This window comes from Cucurbita maxima, unplaced genomic scaffold (genome assembly GCF_002738345.1).
Source record: "Cucurbita maxima cultivar Rimu unplaced genomic scaffold, Cmax_1.0 Cma_Scf00005, whole genome shotgun sequence".
Taxonomy (NCBI): Eukaryota; Viridiplantae; Streptophyta; class Magnoliopsida; order Cucurbitales; family Cucurbitaceae; genus Cucurbita; species Cucurbita maxima.
In genome coordinates, this window is record NW_019272021.1 from 5,887,794 (window position 1) to 5,903,663 (window position 15,870).

Below are 15,870 nucleotides of genomic sequence, written 5' to 3' on the forward strand. Positions count from 1 at the left end.
AAAAAAAAAAAAAAAAAAAAAAAAACATGTTCGATAAATACTCAAAATGTTGGGAACAAATTGTTTTAAATCAATAAATAAAATTTTTAAAAAAATCCAAAAGACAAAAAGGAAGAAAAAAAAAAAAAAAGTGGGAATAAGAGCAATTCATTATGGAGTGATTTGTTTAAATAATTTAGAAATCCAATGATTTTGCAACAATGGGGAATAATAAGCCCTTTGGTATTTGCCAATAAATAAAATAAAATAAAATAAAATAAATAAATATAAAGGTTCGAGAATTCTAAAGAAATCCAAAATTCGACATGGGCGGTGATGTCGGAAGTCTTGTCGTTCTCTTCGGACGACAGGTGAAACGGAGTGTGTATTGTTAGACTTGTGAATATTATTTGTCGGAACCCTTAGGAGAAGGAGCAAAAGAAGAAAGACAAAAGGACACTGCTTTTTCCATCTCTAATTTTGTTGCCTGTGAACAAATTTTGTCATCTCCTTTCTTAAATTTCTTATTTATTTATTTATTTATTTTTATTTAACGATGACTCAACCTCCACTTTTCGAATAATAACATAAATGATTGGTCGTGTAACAGTGTGACCTCATTCTCTGTCCAATCTCGACTCCATCATCATTTAGCCTTTGATTTGAAAGGCACTGGAAATTATCGTCGGAGTGACAAGAGGTCGAAATTCGATCAGAGATAAGAGTGGGAAGAAGGAGAGAGCAGCGAAAGAGATTTTTTAATTATTATTTTAAATTGAAATGTTTAAAAATTTATTACACTTTGAAGGGTAAATAGATACAAAACTCAGTTGAGCGACCAAATAATGGTTTTTTAAAAAATTCAATAATAAAAATAGATTTTTAATAAAATTAAACTAAAGGGACCTAAAATAAATAAAAATAGCAAATAATTGTAATAATGTGAGTGGAATAGATGGACTTTGAAGGCCCAAATGTGAATGAATCAGCGGCTTTGGAGTCCTTTTTTTATTTATTTTTCAAAATCGGCAGCGAAACGCAATCTAACATAATGGATCAAATAGACTTTGGAAACCCTAATCAAAAAGTTGGATTTTAGCCTCATTCTCAATGCCTTCAATTTGGACGCTATTAAGACTTCTGAACCCAAGTCAGCAAAGAACTACACTTTATTTTTATTATTAATAATAATAATAATTTTAATTTTTAATTTTAATTTTATATCTAATAAATCTGTAACGATATAAAGAAAGAAATAAAACATAGACGTTGAAGAGAATAAAATATTATAAACACTTAGTTTATAGATTAAAGAATTCGTATTAGTTTATAAATGGTGACATGTCTCTCCAATTAATGTGAAATTATTTAATTATTTAGCTTGAAATGTTAATGTAATTATTGTCTCACCCCTCTTTGCTCAAAAGTTGAGAGGAATAAAACAAAATGTAAATTAAATCAAAATATATATGAAATTTCAATAAAGATTTTAAAGATTAATAAAATAAATAAATATAGGTGATGGCTTATAACTTATTTTGTATACATTAACCGTTTTTTTTTTATCGTATAAATATTATTTATAAGGCTGAACTTAAAACACATGAAATTAATTAATTTATTTTAAACTAGGGTTTGTTAGATTTTGTTTATAAAAAAGTGGATTTTTTAATTTTTGTTTTTTGTTTCTTGATAAGGATTCGATCCGATGACGTATGTTTTTTGGGCTGTGTTTTGGTTTTTGGAAGACTTTTTGGACCGTTTAAAGAACGGTTTTAAGTTGTTTTGTGTTGCAACCAGAGACGTGTTTGACTTTACAAGAGGAACCATCATCATCCTCATCCCTTCGTTTCTCTCTACTTGTATTTTGTAAAAAAAAAAATCTATATTTAATTATTTTGTTTATTGAAAAACTTTAAAAAAAAAGTTCCGATTACTTTGAATTTTTTTTAATTATTATAAATATTAAGAATATTTGACGGGTGTGTGATCAATGATAATATTAATAATGACGTGTATACTTTATATTTTAGCTATTAATTAACATATATAATAAATAAATATGAATTTTTTAAAATAATAAAAAAATAATTCCGACAACTCTAATTCAACCCAATAGAGAGTCAAATTGATGAACTTTTTCGAGTGGTTTGAGTCACAAACCCAGCTAACCCAAAATTTCAGTGGGTCTAAAAAATTTTCTCAATCTGACTCAGTCCGTGTACACTCTGACATGTTTTTTTTCCCATTTTTTTTTAAGTTCAAATGTGTTTTAACTTTTAATTTTTAATTTAAAAAATTAGACCAGTAAATATTTCTTCCACCTATTAGTTTATTTGATTTGTTATTTACATTTTAAGAGTATTTTCAAAATTTTAGAAACTAAAAAATAATATCTATTCATTTTTAAAATATAACAAAGACCAAACTAAATACAAACTGACAGTTCATTAGATTTAATATAAATTTATGTATAATAAATCAATTAATTTTTTTTTAAATTAAATTCATCAAAAGACCTATTAAAGAAAGCTAGACTCATTTTTTAAAAATTCTTTTAAAATAAAATTATTCTTTCATAAATGCCTTTAAAAAAATGAATAATTTAATTTATGTTTAGTATATATTATCGAATAATTTTAAATGTTAAAAGTAGCTTGAAAAAATATTAATAAATAAGTGATAAGAAACAAAAGTATATCTATAATAAGAAATAAAAGTATATTTATAATATAGACAGAATCACTTTTATGAAACAAATTGTCACTTAAAATACTTTATATAAGCATTTTTTTATTGATTTTTTTTTTAAAGAAAATATATTATATTATTTTTTTGAAGAATAATCTCAGGTTGATTGCCTATCCAATATTCATATGCTTAGTACGCGCCTTTTTCTCTCCATCTCTCTCTCTATATATTATATGAAAATAAAAGCCTAAAATCCCGTTTTCTTCCCAAAGAAAAAAAAAAGGCTGAGAAATTATGAAGCTTGTTTGGTCGCCGGAGAGAGCTTCCAAAGCGTATATCGACACAGTCAAATCAGTAAGTTCACTTCATTTGTTCATCAATCATATAATCCTTATGCGATTTTTTAAGAAGAAAACGAATAAATTTCATTACCTTTTTGCTGCAGTGCGAGATTTACAGCGAATTCGGCGTCGCGGAACTTCTCTCCGCCATGGCCGCCGGCTGGAACGCAAAACTCATCGTCGAGACTTGGTCGTACGGCGGTCCGGTAGCCACGAGCGTCGGCCTCGCCATCGCCGCCGGGCACACCGGTGGACGTCATCTCTGCATCGTTGCCGACGAACGGTCGAGATCGAAGTACGTGGAGGCGATGCGGGAGGCTGTAGTCTCGTCGGTGCCGGAAATTGTGATTGGAGACGCTGAGGCGGTGGCGGCGGAGGTGGAGGGGGTGGATTTTCTTGTGGCGGATTGTAGGGGGAAGGATTTTGCTAGGGTTTTGAGGGTTGTGAGGGCGAGTGAAAGAGGGGCAGTTTTGGTATGTAAAAATGCATGGGAACGAAAGGTGTTGGGGTTTAGATGGCAAGGGGTGCTTCGGAAAGGGACACGTGTCGTTAAGTCTGTTTTTTTGCCGGTGGGACGGGGGTTGGAAATTGCTCATATTGGAAGCGCCGGTGGAAGTTCGAACTCGACGGCGAACGGTGGCCGTTGGATCAAACGTTTTGATATACGGTCAGGGGAGGAACACGTGTTTCGTGAATGAGATCCTTGACGACCATGAAAGCGTGGCGAAGTGGACAGGGATATTTATTTGCCCTTCTTTTTTTAATTAAAGAAATAATATTTACGAATGTAAATTGCATGTATTCATGGTTTTGAGATTGAAATAATTAGAATCGACCATATATTCAAACTTTTATACCGATTAATTGAGCAATACTCGAAAAATTGCCTAGAATATCTTGACTAAATTGTTTTACAAAGAAGTGCACTTTCTCGTCGTACGACGATCTGATAGCAACGAGCATCAATCTTATTAGTATTGTCAGCAACAATGGCAGATACTACCTCTGCATCGTCTCTTATGAACAATGGAGATCGAAGTATGTAGAGGAGATGTGAGCCATCAGGGTCTCATCATTATCAAAAATTGTGATTGGATATGTCAAGATGATGACGGCAAAAGTTGCACTTTTGTAATTGTTCAAGTATAGTAAGAATGTTTGATTAATTCACTGTGAAAATTATTTTTCTTATAATAAAATATCAAATATAATATATATGATAAACTATAATTTATTACTAAATATCCCTAACACATAGGTTATACAAATTTAAATACAAACTATACGAAATTACACTTATTAAAGTTTTAAATTTTGGAAGATTAGGCTTACCTAAAATTATAACTCAAAGTTCCTTCCCTAACAAGATTTAAACGTGTTCTAAACCTAACAGCTAATTAATGAGTAGGAATTAATGGGCAAAATAGTAGGTAATTAGTACGGGGACCAGATTCGATAATTATAGGTTTTTTTTTTTTTTTGATTTACTCCTTGGGACCTATTTAATAAGGGCAAAGTTCAAGGGTCAAATTTAATATGATAGTTATCCGAGGGTATATATGAAAATATAAAAATTTCCCTTGCAACAATTTTGGGGTCAGGGTCCAATCCACAGCTTATCATGAAACTTTAAAATCATAATAAATATAAATATAAAGACCTAAAAGATGAACGGAATGTTTTGATCGAGTTTAAGATGGTAATTTGACTTTTTTTTTCTTTTTCCGGGATTGGCGACCCGAACGGAATGCTTACAACTTGGAAAAAGAGCAAAACCAGATATCCCGACTAAAACAAAGGGTTATAGGAAAAAGAATCTAACACACTTGGAAATGTTGCTATTTACCCATTGATATGATATCCTGAGGTTCTCTGACCGTCCCAAAAATATGTTATTTTAGAATAAGTAACGAACTCGAGCTAACCCTACTACTTTAAAACTTGTTCACATTACGCACATCGATCAGCGTCATTATACGATGCCCTCTTCCTATCCCTCAGCCAAGGGGGACGAGAATGTAATTGAGCTAGAATTAGCAGTAAGATCAAGATGTAACTTTAGAGAGATGGCTGAGGATTGTGTTCGGTTTGGTTGGGGACTCTATAATTTCCTTGCACGACGACAAAGTTGCTGGGTTCGCTTGAGAGCTTACTAGAACTCCTGGGATTCTAACTCGGGCTTCGATGGGTACTCGAGACCTTGAAGCGCTGGCATCCGTCGCAAATCTTCTTCTGAATAAGCTGGGATCAACCAGTAGCGCTTGTCCATCCCAAAAACCTACATCAGATTGTTAGCAATTAAGCTTGCACAATACAAACTTTGTTATATACTTTCTTATGGATTCTTATCCTCACAATATTTAACGAACCTGTTCAAAGTTTCTCCTCCGACCAAGGTCGTACCGCCATTTAGGAGTCGTTTTTTTCTCATAAGCCTGGGAAAACAAACTTTCATTAGCATTCAAATGTGTTCAAATCTTCTCGATTTCGACATACAGCTAACACGCTAGGAAAAATTTTGGAGCTCAACCATCCCGAAACTATAAAGAGCTCGTGCACTGTTGTTTCATCGATACTTTCTTTACTTCGCTTTTATGGATAACATATTCATGAACAACTAAAATTCTTTTGCCATCCAAAATCGGGCACCAAAATAAAGATCCAAAAACGGTTTTGGAAACTAAAGCAGAAACTTAGTCTCTAAAACAGATCCAGAACGACCTCTTGCTAACTAGCCCGTGACGACATTTCGATTTTCAGATATTTTCTGGCCATAACTAAGTGTATGAAAGACAATACCTCAATTGTTGTAGTATTTGCAGCCACCAGAGATATGTGCATGATCAGGAACCCCATAACGCTCAACGTAAATGCCAGATTCAAGACTGAACGAAGAAGCAATAGTCATAAACTCATCACAATCGAATGGGTGAAAGTTTAGTGAATACTAGTTAAGCTTACCGAAGGCGATAAAGGTCGTAGCAAGGGTACTGGGTGTTCCAGGTATCTCTCCTTCACTAAAGAATGCAATAAAGTGTGGTAACAACGACAAAGTCACAACGCTCGTCTCTAGAAATGTGTACAGCTGCAAGGGAATAGATGAAAGATTAAGAAATGGTCATAATAATTTAACAATTCATTCTTTCTAGATATCAAGAGAAATCGAGCAGTAGCCACACCCGTGGAAAACAGAACACTCGACCTTTTCATATATTACAAAATTGTAAAATCATGATCTTCGAGGAACTTTAAGAACATTTCATTAATAGAAGATACGTCGTTGTCGGATCAGACTTCACATCGTGTTTTATAATTTGTCAAGAAATAGAAACAGGGTGTTGATGAAAAACACAAATATGATACAGTAGCCCAAAGCCAACTTGTACAAAATCATCGAGAAATTAACATCTTATTGCAATCGAACCAATAGCCACTTTCTAGCATTGTAATAGTCCTAATGTCCTATGGTTCACGAATAAGGCTCGTATCCGATTATCTTAGCAAATTAATGATGAAATAACACTGCCCAGCCATATGAAATAGACAAACATACCAGAAACAAAAGGAAGTATTTGTAATTCAGAGCTCCTACACAATTAACGACCCACACACAGTGATGGTCCATCTTCAGCACGCACCGCCCACCTGGAAAAAGAACGTAAAATTTCACATCCAAACGGGCAACAACATACGATAATTTAACAGAAACATATGAAGTACCAAAAGCGAGTGCTACTCACAAACAGAACAGTGATGGCAGCGTGGTGGTTTCAGGTGATTGCATTTTCGACAATATCGTATTCTTTGATTCGATAGCTCGGGGTGCAAAACACTAAACTCCATTGTATTCAACGGGTCGCCTTCTGTTTGTTCTTCATCGACAGCAGGTCTCCAATTGGGCGCCACACTACCCGGATCAGTCAAAACAACAGAAAAGTAACTCCATAACAGCATCACCAACTGCATAACATCAAATACATTTACCTTCAAATTTTCTCAGCTCTATCATAACCTCAATCGAATTCCAAATACGAAAACCCTAAACTATTTCCAATATCTAAATTCAATCCACAGAACAAACGAAAAAACTAAAAAAATTCAAAGATTTATGAGCAAAAGCTGTTCCAATTTCCACAGGAAAGCAATTTATATATAATAGAAAGATGAATTTGATCTTTACCCTACAAATAAAACTCCACTTTATCAAATATTTAACTAAGAGAATGTGAGATAAATAAGGACAAATTGACAGTAAAATTCAGTACTACAGAGATTGTTAAAGTGGAAAAAAACGACAGAAAACAAGCCAAACAAGGCGCTATGTTATTTATATAGCAGCACAAGAACAACAATCAGGTAATGATAAATTCCAAACAGAGAAATACGAATGAAAATCTTTGAAGAAACGAAGCCAAATACGAAGCACTTACCAAACCATGGAAGGAGATCAAAACGGCGAGAGCAGTGAGAGAATCGAGGCCACCGTCATAGAGGGCGGGGCCGTAGTTCGTCAAAACGACGGCGTAATAGGTGACGCCGACAACCCCAAGAACCAGAAGGATCATGATCGAACCGAGACCTCGCAAGGCCGTACAGAACTTGAAGACATTCCAAGCCATCGCCGGTCCAGATCTATGCATAACTCGGGAAAATAAGCCTAAACAACTCGCCGGAAAATTCTCGAAGCCGAAACGCTGCCGGTTCCGGCGGAGACTCCGACCGAGCCCTCGTCGTGATCCGAGAGGTCCCGAAAATCAGCTGCGCTCCTCCAGGTTTGGGGCAAAAACAAAAAGGAAACAAAAAATGAAAGTCAGTTGAAAATCAGAAGATTTTCGTGTTTCTCAGTGGATCTCTTTCGTGGAGACTGCAAATTTAAGAGCGGAGGGATCGAATTTAGCGTATCGTTTTCTCGGCATTTTGACAGAGGAGAAGTTGGGATGGGCTCTGGATTCCACGGCGAAAAAACGAAGAAAAAAAGGGAAAATAAAAAATAATAATATTTTTCTTTTTCAGGTTAGCTTTTTTTTTCTTTTCTTTTTTTGTAATTATTTTTATTTTTATAAACTTGAAAATCATCCACTTTAATCTTAAATTTTAAAAATCAAATATTTGGATGGTTACTTTGATTTTTTTCTTTTAACAAATTTCACACAATGTGGTAAAATTTCAAAATTTTAAAATTAAAATAATTATTTTACATAGTAAATTTGTGTACAAAAAAAAAAAATATATATATATATATATATATATATATTTAAATTTTTAAAAATACCTTCAATTTTTAATCTCATAATTTTGTAATTTTAATTGGTATATAATCCATTTTTTAAAAATTTTGAGAATTTATTATTTGATTTTATATAAAATTTAAATTTATAAAATAATTAATTAATAGATGTTAAAACTTTTGAGTAAGTTGGAGATGTGCAGGGGCGCGCTCGAGGGGTGTGCAGGAGGCGACGCCCGGTCGTACACCTAACCGCATCAGGTCTCCAAGGTAAACAACCTCAGATCGATGGAACAATGTAGGTAAGGCAAGTCGACAAAATAAATCCATAACTTCAAAAAAAGGATTGATTCTGAAAGTTGGGCACGGGAGTCTTAGTCCCGAAACTATCGACTGTTGGTGGACTGCTTGAACTGGTCCCACGTCGAGAGTGGGTAGATGCGACGCGTGAAAAAATATATTAAATATTTTGAAATTTATAGATTAAATAAACAAAAATAAAAATAAATCAAAGTTGAGCATTAAACGTTTTCTTCTAAATGAGTAGTTGGGAGCATTGCTCTTATATGGAATAAAAGGATCATTAAAACATTGCAATTTGCATCATGTTATAGAAAATTAAAACAAACCCAACAAAACTGCCCTTTCTTTTCTTCCCAAAAACAATATAAAATTACGTCATTAATTTTTTATTCCCTAATTCTCCTAATGGAATTTGACATTAATTATAATTTTCATTATTTTTAATATTTTTTAAACTCATATTTTAGTATTTGAAATTACAAAAGGGTTAAAACTTTAATTTGTTTTGTAATTTTATCCAAATAAAAATTTAATTTGAATATAAAATAAATATAAAATGCCCCAAAATCTACTGCCTTCATTAAAATTTAAAAATTAAGGTTAACAATAATTATATAAAAATAAAAATAAAAAGTAAAATTTGTAATTTTTTTTTTTTTTACTGAAAGTGTAATTTGATCAAATTAAAATTTAAGCTTAAAATTTGACTAATCTTCCATACTATCGCGAAAGAGATGGTCTGAATCAATTTTTTGAAGCAATTCAGAATCAGAAAGAAATAAGTTTTGTGAAACATCGGAAAGATCCATTTTGTCATTTATATGAATAGATTATTCTAATTAGTAAGAGCTCAACGGGACCTACCCCCTCTTTTTTTCTGATTCGAGGGGGATCCTGTTGAGTTTTTACGCTTTCATGTCTACAACTCAGTTCATCCGATTATTACAGAGATGAACCTAATCCAGAATATGAACCATAAAAGAAAATACCGACTAAACCGATCACAGGAATACCAGTTACAATACATATTATCCAAAGAGGAATCCTTCCAGTAGTCTCGCCCATTTGTCCCACTTCCCTCCCCATTTCATCAAGTGGTCGTGCTAGAGACAGAAACAGTCATAGATAATTATGAGATGATATCCTTCCGAATGGGATACCAGATCCACTCGTTTAAAGATAAAAAAAAAACGATTTTTATCATTAAATATTATTTTATATATTTAATTTATAAAGTAATTATACTAAAATGTGTGAGAATTTGAACCTACCACTTAAAAAAATATATACTTAATCATCAAATTTTACGTTGGGTTCTCATTAATGCTTAAATTATAAGCTATTTATTTTTAATATGAATATGAAGAAAAAAGTTGATATTTCGTGCAGTACACGTTATTTTGAGAGATGATGAATAATTATATAATATATATATATATACACACAAACATTATTGATTCAAACTTCCTCCTCATTGGCGCTTCATATTCAGTGCATCATTATTTTATATTGCTTAACAAGTCTTGGAAGTATTAGTTGTTACAAAATTCATGGACGAACAAAGATTCGACTTGATTTAATGCCTTTTCTCTAAAAATAATTTATTATTGAAATTGTTTTTTTTTTAATGAAATTTAAAATCATCCTAAAAAAAATACTTCTAATCGATTAGAATCTCCGTCAAAATAGATAAAATCGTGTAATGTAAGAGATAGTGTAAAAGTTTGTTGTTCCTGTCTCTATGGTATTAGGGCATGCCTTAAGTATAGAAATTTGAGTGGTCATATAGAATTTCGTTATTCTTGATGTTTTTATATAATTTAAATTAACTGTATTTCGTCTCATAATGATGTTTTTATGTAATTTAAATTAACTGTATCTCGTCAATTTAAGTTTCGACTGTACAATGAACTTAAGATGTTTGTTTAGCTCGTGAGGTTAGGATAGAAAATGGAGGATGGCCTAAAGATGTCTGTTTAACCCATGAGATCGGAATAGAAAACGGAGGGAGCGAGCTCCCCATTAGCTTAATAGGTATCATCTTACTCGTTTTTTTTTTTTTTTTTTATATATATATTGCTTGGTAGGACCGATAGTAGTACATTGTGTGGGATGGAGTAGTAAGGGCTCTTCTCACCACCTACGAGTTGTCCGATGAAAAAGACTTTGTAAATGGAGAAAAAGAACTTGAGATTCTCGATCTCTTCCTTTAAGATTGAGATGAGTCGATCATCGGTCAAATGGTGTGAAAACACTTCCTAGTATTGAATTTCGAAAACCAGAAAGAGACCCACCCTCTTTTCTCTAATCCTCCGTCTTAGGGCCGAGTGACGGCCTTGCCTAAGTGAAAGTGCGATGTGTCTGGAAACTCAAGATCATAAATGGAATCGATTATCATTTTGATCGTCTCTTTCATAATCGTTTTTATAGGTCGAACTAGTATGAGCGGTCTAAACTTTAACCCTGATTTTTTTTTCTTTCTTTTCACGATCTTTTGCTTCCTCTATTGATAGATCAACGACCCTCCTATTGTCATTTCAGTGACTTATAAGGCTTTCCTCGACTCAGCCTTTTTAGTTCCATCATTTTGTAATATGCTTCCTAAATCATTTCATTAGTTTAAAGTGTATTTGATTTATTTAACATTTTTTAAAATTAATTAATCTATTAGAACTTTATGTCAAAGCAAAAAAAAAATTATGTTTTTTTTCCAATTTATATGCCATGGTTTTTATCCAAATTAAAAAATTATTTAAATTATTAGTCAAATTCCAATAACAAATTTTTAGTTTGAAGTTCAGAACATAGATAGAACTAATATTTATAAAGTTATATTTTAAAAGTAAAAAATCAAAATTAATCCACTGTTTGGTGACGATATTTTATTTTGATAATTAAATTTATGAATATGAGTTTATTTATTTTTGCTATATATTTTACCATTTAAAATGCAGGACAAGTTTGAAAACATAAACTAAAAAATAGTTTTTTTTGTTTTTTTTTAATAATTTGTCTATTTTTTATTTTCCTATGACTAATAATTTACCAATTTCCTATTTTCATTCCTCTATTTATATGACCGCCTTTAGTCTTACCGCCCTTTTTCCATAGTCCTCCGTGAACTTCTTCTTCTTCGTCTTCCTCTTCGTCTTCGTTGCCGCACTGCATTTACCAATGGATTCTGCGCTGCTAATTCCGATTGCTTCAGTGATTCTCGGTGCCATAATCGCTGCTGTCTTCTTCAGAAGCTACTTTTGCAAGCGAAGATCGGAAGTCCAAACCATTTCCCATCCAGAGCTTCCATCGGATCCGAAGAAGCACCAAAAGCCGTCTCATACTAAGAAGTCTCACTCCAAACCACACTCTCACTCCTCTGATAAGGTACGTTTGGATCCTGAGAAACTGCAGAAAACGAGAACGGAATTCTCGCAATTTTGTACTGTATAGTTCGGTGCACAATTTTCGCTTAGATTACTAGGTCTAGCTACTTTATACTATGCTAAGTTTCGAAGCTAAGACTAAGCCGGAGTGATTGCATTCTTCAACGATCATCGTCCTTATCGCGAATGTGATCTCATTATACGCCGTGGTTAATCTTGCGCTGAACGCATGCTAATTGTTTAAAATGATCGATATCTAAATCTTTCTGAGTCATATCTTCTTTGTTTAAAGAAATGTATCAGAATCATATCATGATTTTTTGCTGATTTTTCATCGTAACCTCGCTGAAAATGTTATTCCTCTTGCTTGTTACTGGTTCATCACGATATTCTGCTAACATTTCAGTAAAACATTCATCGATAGCTTCGTACGAACTACCTCGAGCTTTGTGCTGCATTGAGTTCAATGAACGTCGTCTGTTTCCTTTTTACATTTTCTCTTTTTAGATTCAGAAGGTGCATGACAGTCTGCATGCTCTCTTTTTTATTCTATTATCATCTGTTGAGGAAGTTAGTTGTATTCGGATTGAAATTTTACAACTCCGTATATTGTTTGCATGATGTATCGAACAGTCTTGATATTGCTCATACACTCGGTTTTTCCTCTTTTATAGGATCAAAACAAGAAACATCACCCGTTGGACTTGAATACGTTGAAAGGTCATGGAGATTATGTGACTGGATTATGCTTCTCCTCAGACGGAAGTAGTTTGGCGACCGGTAACATGGTTCTCTTGCTATATCGAACAGTTTTTCACACAATATTACCGTTTGCTGTCATTGTTAGTATGCCGTGAGATGTAAAGGGAATGCTACTTGACTAAGAATGTCAGAATGTGAATCTTGCCTCTGTCTGCATTTGCTCACGGCTGAAGAATTTTCAATTGAAATTCCCTCAGTAAAATCATTTTCCATGCAAGCCTTTAATTAGACTAAATATTTCAAGGTTTCATGTGTATCCTTTTCTAGTCCATTCACTGGATTCAACGTGTTTCACTTGATAAGATATGTGTTTTCAATATTAGCTCATGTATTTTATCTAATTTCAATTATTACTGCTCTCCTTTTCTAGTACGTAACATGTTCCAAGTATCTTTCTGTTCTAATGGTCTGTGCTTGAATCTTAGTGGATTTTTATGGGTTCGTTCACATATAGAGTCTTAACATTTTAAGTCAGACTTCATTCTGTTCTGATTTGATGCTCATTTCTCCATTTCATAGCAAATTTTCATTTCTCACTTGTTCTTAAAGCACATTTCTCACTTGTTATTAACAAACTTTCCCATGCTATTACATCCTAATACTCCAATTAGAGACTTACTTTTCCAATATGTTTTCAACTATAACAAGCAACTTCTGTCTTAGTTGGTTTTGTTTTCTAGACAAAGTTTTAGCTATACTGTATTCTGTTTCCTCTTGTTATTTCTCAACTTGGCAATAATTGGTGTGGAAATTGATTTCTAAATTGTGGCATCCAAATTTATATCAATTGGCGTTTTTGGTTTCTGGAAGTAGAAAGTATTTATTCTCTATTCATTAAGATGAAAATATTTCTGTATTTAACAGTTTTATCATAACTAATACACTGTGTGATCAATGTTTAGTATAAATGCATTTCAGAATAATATGTTAAAGATTTTTTTTATCATTTTTTATTCATTGATATTGTCTTATATCATCCTATATCAGCCTGTGGTGATGGAGTGATCAGGGTATTTAAGCTGGATGATGCATCAAGCAAAAGCTTCAATTTAGTAAATCTATCTCTCAAATCTGAGTGCTAATCAAGAGTATTTTGGTTTTTCATCTATTATTTATACATCATTAATATTTCTGCAGGTTTTTGCGAATTAATTTGCCTGCTGGAGGTCATCCAACTGCTGTCGCATTTGGTGACAATGCAACCTCTATCATTGTATCCTCTCAAGGTCTGTCTGGTTCTTCTTTGTACATGTATGGAGAAGAGAAACCCAAAGCTTCAGATGAAACTAAACAGCAAGCTAAGCTCCCTCTTCCTAAAATCAAGTGGGAAAATCACAAGGTGCACGATAAAAAATCTGTTCTGACCTTAGTAGGTGCAACTGCTAGTTATGGTAGTGCTGATGGGAGTACAATTGTGGCTTCTTGTTCAGAAGGTATGACAACGTCTACCATACAACAATCAAGCGCAAGGCATGTTAACAATGTTATACTTTCTTTTATTAGACCCCTATGGTTTGTTTAACCATTTGTTTTTGAAGATTTAAAATCTACTACTCACTGTTGAATGTTTTCTTTGTCATACAATCAATTATGGAACAACGTAAGGGCTGATTTTCTATTTTTCAATAGTATTCATGAGTAGTAATAGAATCTCTAAAAATATTATTCTGCCGATGTGCTGAATCATGATCAAATGATTCAAAATGTTTAACTTTGTTGTGAAAACTATCTTATTTCTTGTATGTGCGAACGAATCTGCTCAACAATTTACTGCATTCTTTATCATAGTTATGCCTCGAGTAGAACTTAGAAGTACTTATATAAGAAAAATGTATTCCAGGGACTGATATCAGACTCTGGCATGCAAAAACGGGAAAGCTGCTGGGTGATGTTGACACTAATCAATTGAAAAATACCATGGCTACTTTGTCACCAAATGGGCGTTTTATTGCAGCAGCTGCTTTTACTGCAGATGTGAAGGTGACTAGTTCTGGCATTTGCGTATTTAATACTGAGAATTTTCTTTGAAAGCAAACATTATCAAAGATCAGCCTTGAATTCATTTCTTTGCAGTGAGACATTGTTTATGTGTACTAGTCCAGTATCATATGTTCTGACCTCCTTAAAAAGGATAGACAAGTGAATATGAACTACAATTGGTTTTAGAGTCATTCTAGCTCATGGTATATTATAACTTATTGAAGTCATTTCAATTTTACTGGGAAAAGAAGTTACTACAATCACAATATTAGTCTTGTTTTATAAATACCTGATTTTACATATATATTCAATCAATAAGACCACTCTTTGATGTTTTTTTGTCAATATATTGATCTTGGCAGGTATGGGAGGTTGTTTACTCAAAAGATGGTTCAGTTAAGGAGGTTTTGAGGGTTATGCAGCTGAAAGGACACAAGGTTGTTGTTTAGATATTTTTTGAAATTCATGATGTGATTTAGTTGGTTAGATCTTATCAAAAACGTGCACGACTGTATCCTTTTTCATCGTTCTGCTTCCACTCTTGTTTTATCACTCTTCTATAATTCCAGCCACCCTAATTTTGGTAAAAAAGGTTTTTCAACTATGGTACTTGCAGCTTTGATACATGAAAATATACATATGAAATCTTCTTCTTATGGACGGCCAACAATATTCTGCTTCTGTTGTGCTTACTATGTTTAGACTTTTGAGTTTGTGTTCGGTTTTCGGTAAATGCTAAAATCGTTTTGTAGGATTCCTCATCTTTAAAATTTCTTCTTGATGATTTTAACTTTCCTCTCAATTAATATGTTCTTTCTAATGTCCAGAGTGCAGTGACTTGGTTATGTTTCACCCCAAACTCAGAGCAGATCATCACTGCATCAAAGGATGGTTCAATGAGAATTTGGAATATTAATGGTATGTAGAGTGGTATCTATAATTTTCATGTGTAAACACCTTGCCTCATTTCATCTGATGGAGCTAAGATAATATCAGTAGAGTACATGAATATTGGTTTCCCCTGGTGAATACAAAATTAGTCTCTTTTAAAATTGCATTGTGTTTGCTAGATATATCCTTCATCTAATTAGTTTTTATCACTGCTAATTGGCATCTTTCCCTTTCCTGAAAACTTCATGTAATTGTAAAAAAAAAAAAAAAAAAAAAAAAAAAAAAAAAAAAAAAAAAAAAAAAAAAAAAAAAAAAA

General features: G+C 33.0%; 3 protein-coding genes across 3 annotated transcripts in view; 2 read left to right on the top strand and 1 right to left on the bottom strand.

Annotated features, from left to right (window-relative positions):
- The first annotated feature begins 2,907 nt into the window (after positions 1–2,907).
- LOC111479781 lies at positions 2,908–3,865 on the top strand. The gene is made up of 2 exons (XM_023124638.1): positions 2,908–3,024; positions 3,116–3,865. Exons 1-2 carry the CDS (start codon positions 2,965–2,967, stop codon positions 3,707–3,709), a joined length of 654 nt encoding a protein of 217 aa, XP_022980406.1. The 5' UTR covers positions 2,908–2,964; the 3' UTR covers positions 3,710–3,865.
- An 871-nt stretch (positions 3,866–4,736) lies between these two features.
- On the bottom strand, positions 4,737–7,987 carry LOC111479754 (probable protein S-acyltransferase 14). Its single transcript, XM_023124597.1, has 7 exons — positions 7,442–7,987; positions 6,752–6,971; positions 6,565–6,656; positions 5,973–6,096; positions 5,811–5,896; positions 5,381–5,446; positions 4,737–5,289 (listed from the first exon to the last, which is right to left on the bottom strand). Exons 1-7 carry the CDS (start codon positions 7,649–7,651, stop codon positions 5,164–5,166), a joined length of 924 nt encoding a protein of 307 aa, XP_022980365.1. The 5' UTR covers positions 7,652–7,987; the 3' UTR covers positions 4,737–5,163.
- Positions 7,988–11,635: 3,648 nt separating this feature from the next.
- The window catches only part of LOC111479712 (transducin beta-like protein 2), a 6,398-nt gene continuing 2,163 nt past the window's right edge, over positions 11,636–15,870 (top strand). The window contains exons 1-7 of the mRNA XM_023124528.1: positions 11,636–11,922; positions 12,596–12,701; positions 13,671–13,731; positions 13,821–14,116; positions 14,524–14,663; positions 15,026–15,100; positions 15,491–15,581. Coding sequence (XP_022980296.1) covers positions 11,716–11,922; positions 12,596–12,701; positions 13,671–13,731; positions 13,821–14,116; positions 14,524–14,663; positions 15,026–15,100; positions 15,491–15,581 — 976 coding nt within the window. The 5' untranslated portion in view covers positions 11,636–11,715. The remainder of the gene's footprint in view (positions 11,923–12,595; positions 12,702–13,670; positions 13,732–13,820; positions 14,117–14,523; positions 14,664–15,025; positions 15,101–15,490; positions 15,582–15,870) is intronic.

Coding starts and splice junctions, on each gene's coding strand:
- LOC111479781 (XM_023124638.1), top strand. CDS start 2,965: ATGAAGCTTGTTTGGTCGCCGGAGAGAGCTTCCAAAGCGTATATCGAC. Junction 3,025..3,115: donor ATATCGACACAGTCAAATCA/GTAAGTTCACTT, acceptor TTTTTGCTGCAG/TGCGAGATTTACAGCGAATT.
- LOC111479754 (XM_023124597.1), bottom strand. CDS start 7,651: ATGCATAGATCTGGACCGGCGATGGCTTGGAATGTCTTCAAGTTCTGT. Junction 6,097..6,564: donor AATACTTCCTTTTGTTTCTG/GTATGTTTGTCT, acceptor ATTCCCTTGCAG/CTGTACACATTTCTAGAGAC. Junction 5,290..5,380: donor GGAGGAGAAACTTTGAACAG/GTTCGTTAAATA, acceptor AATCTGATGTAG/GTTTTTGGGATGGACAAGCG.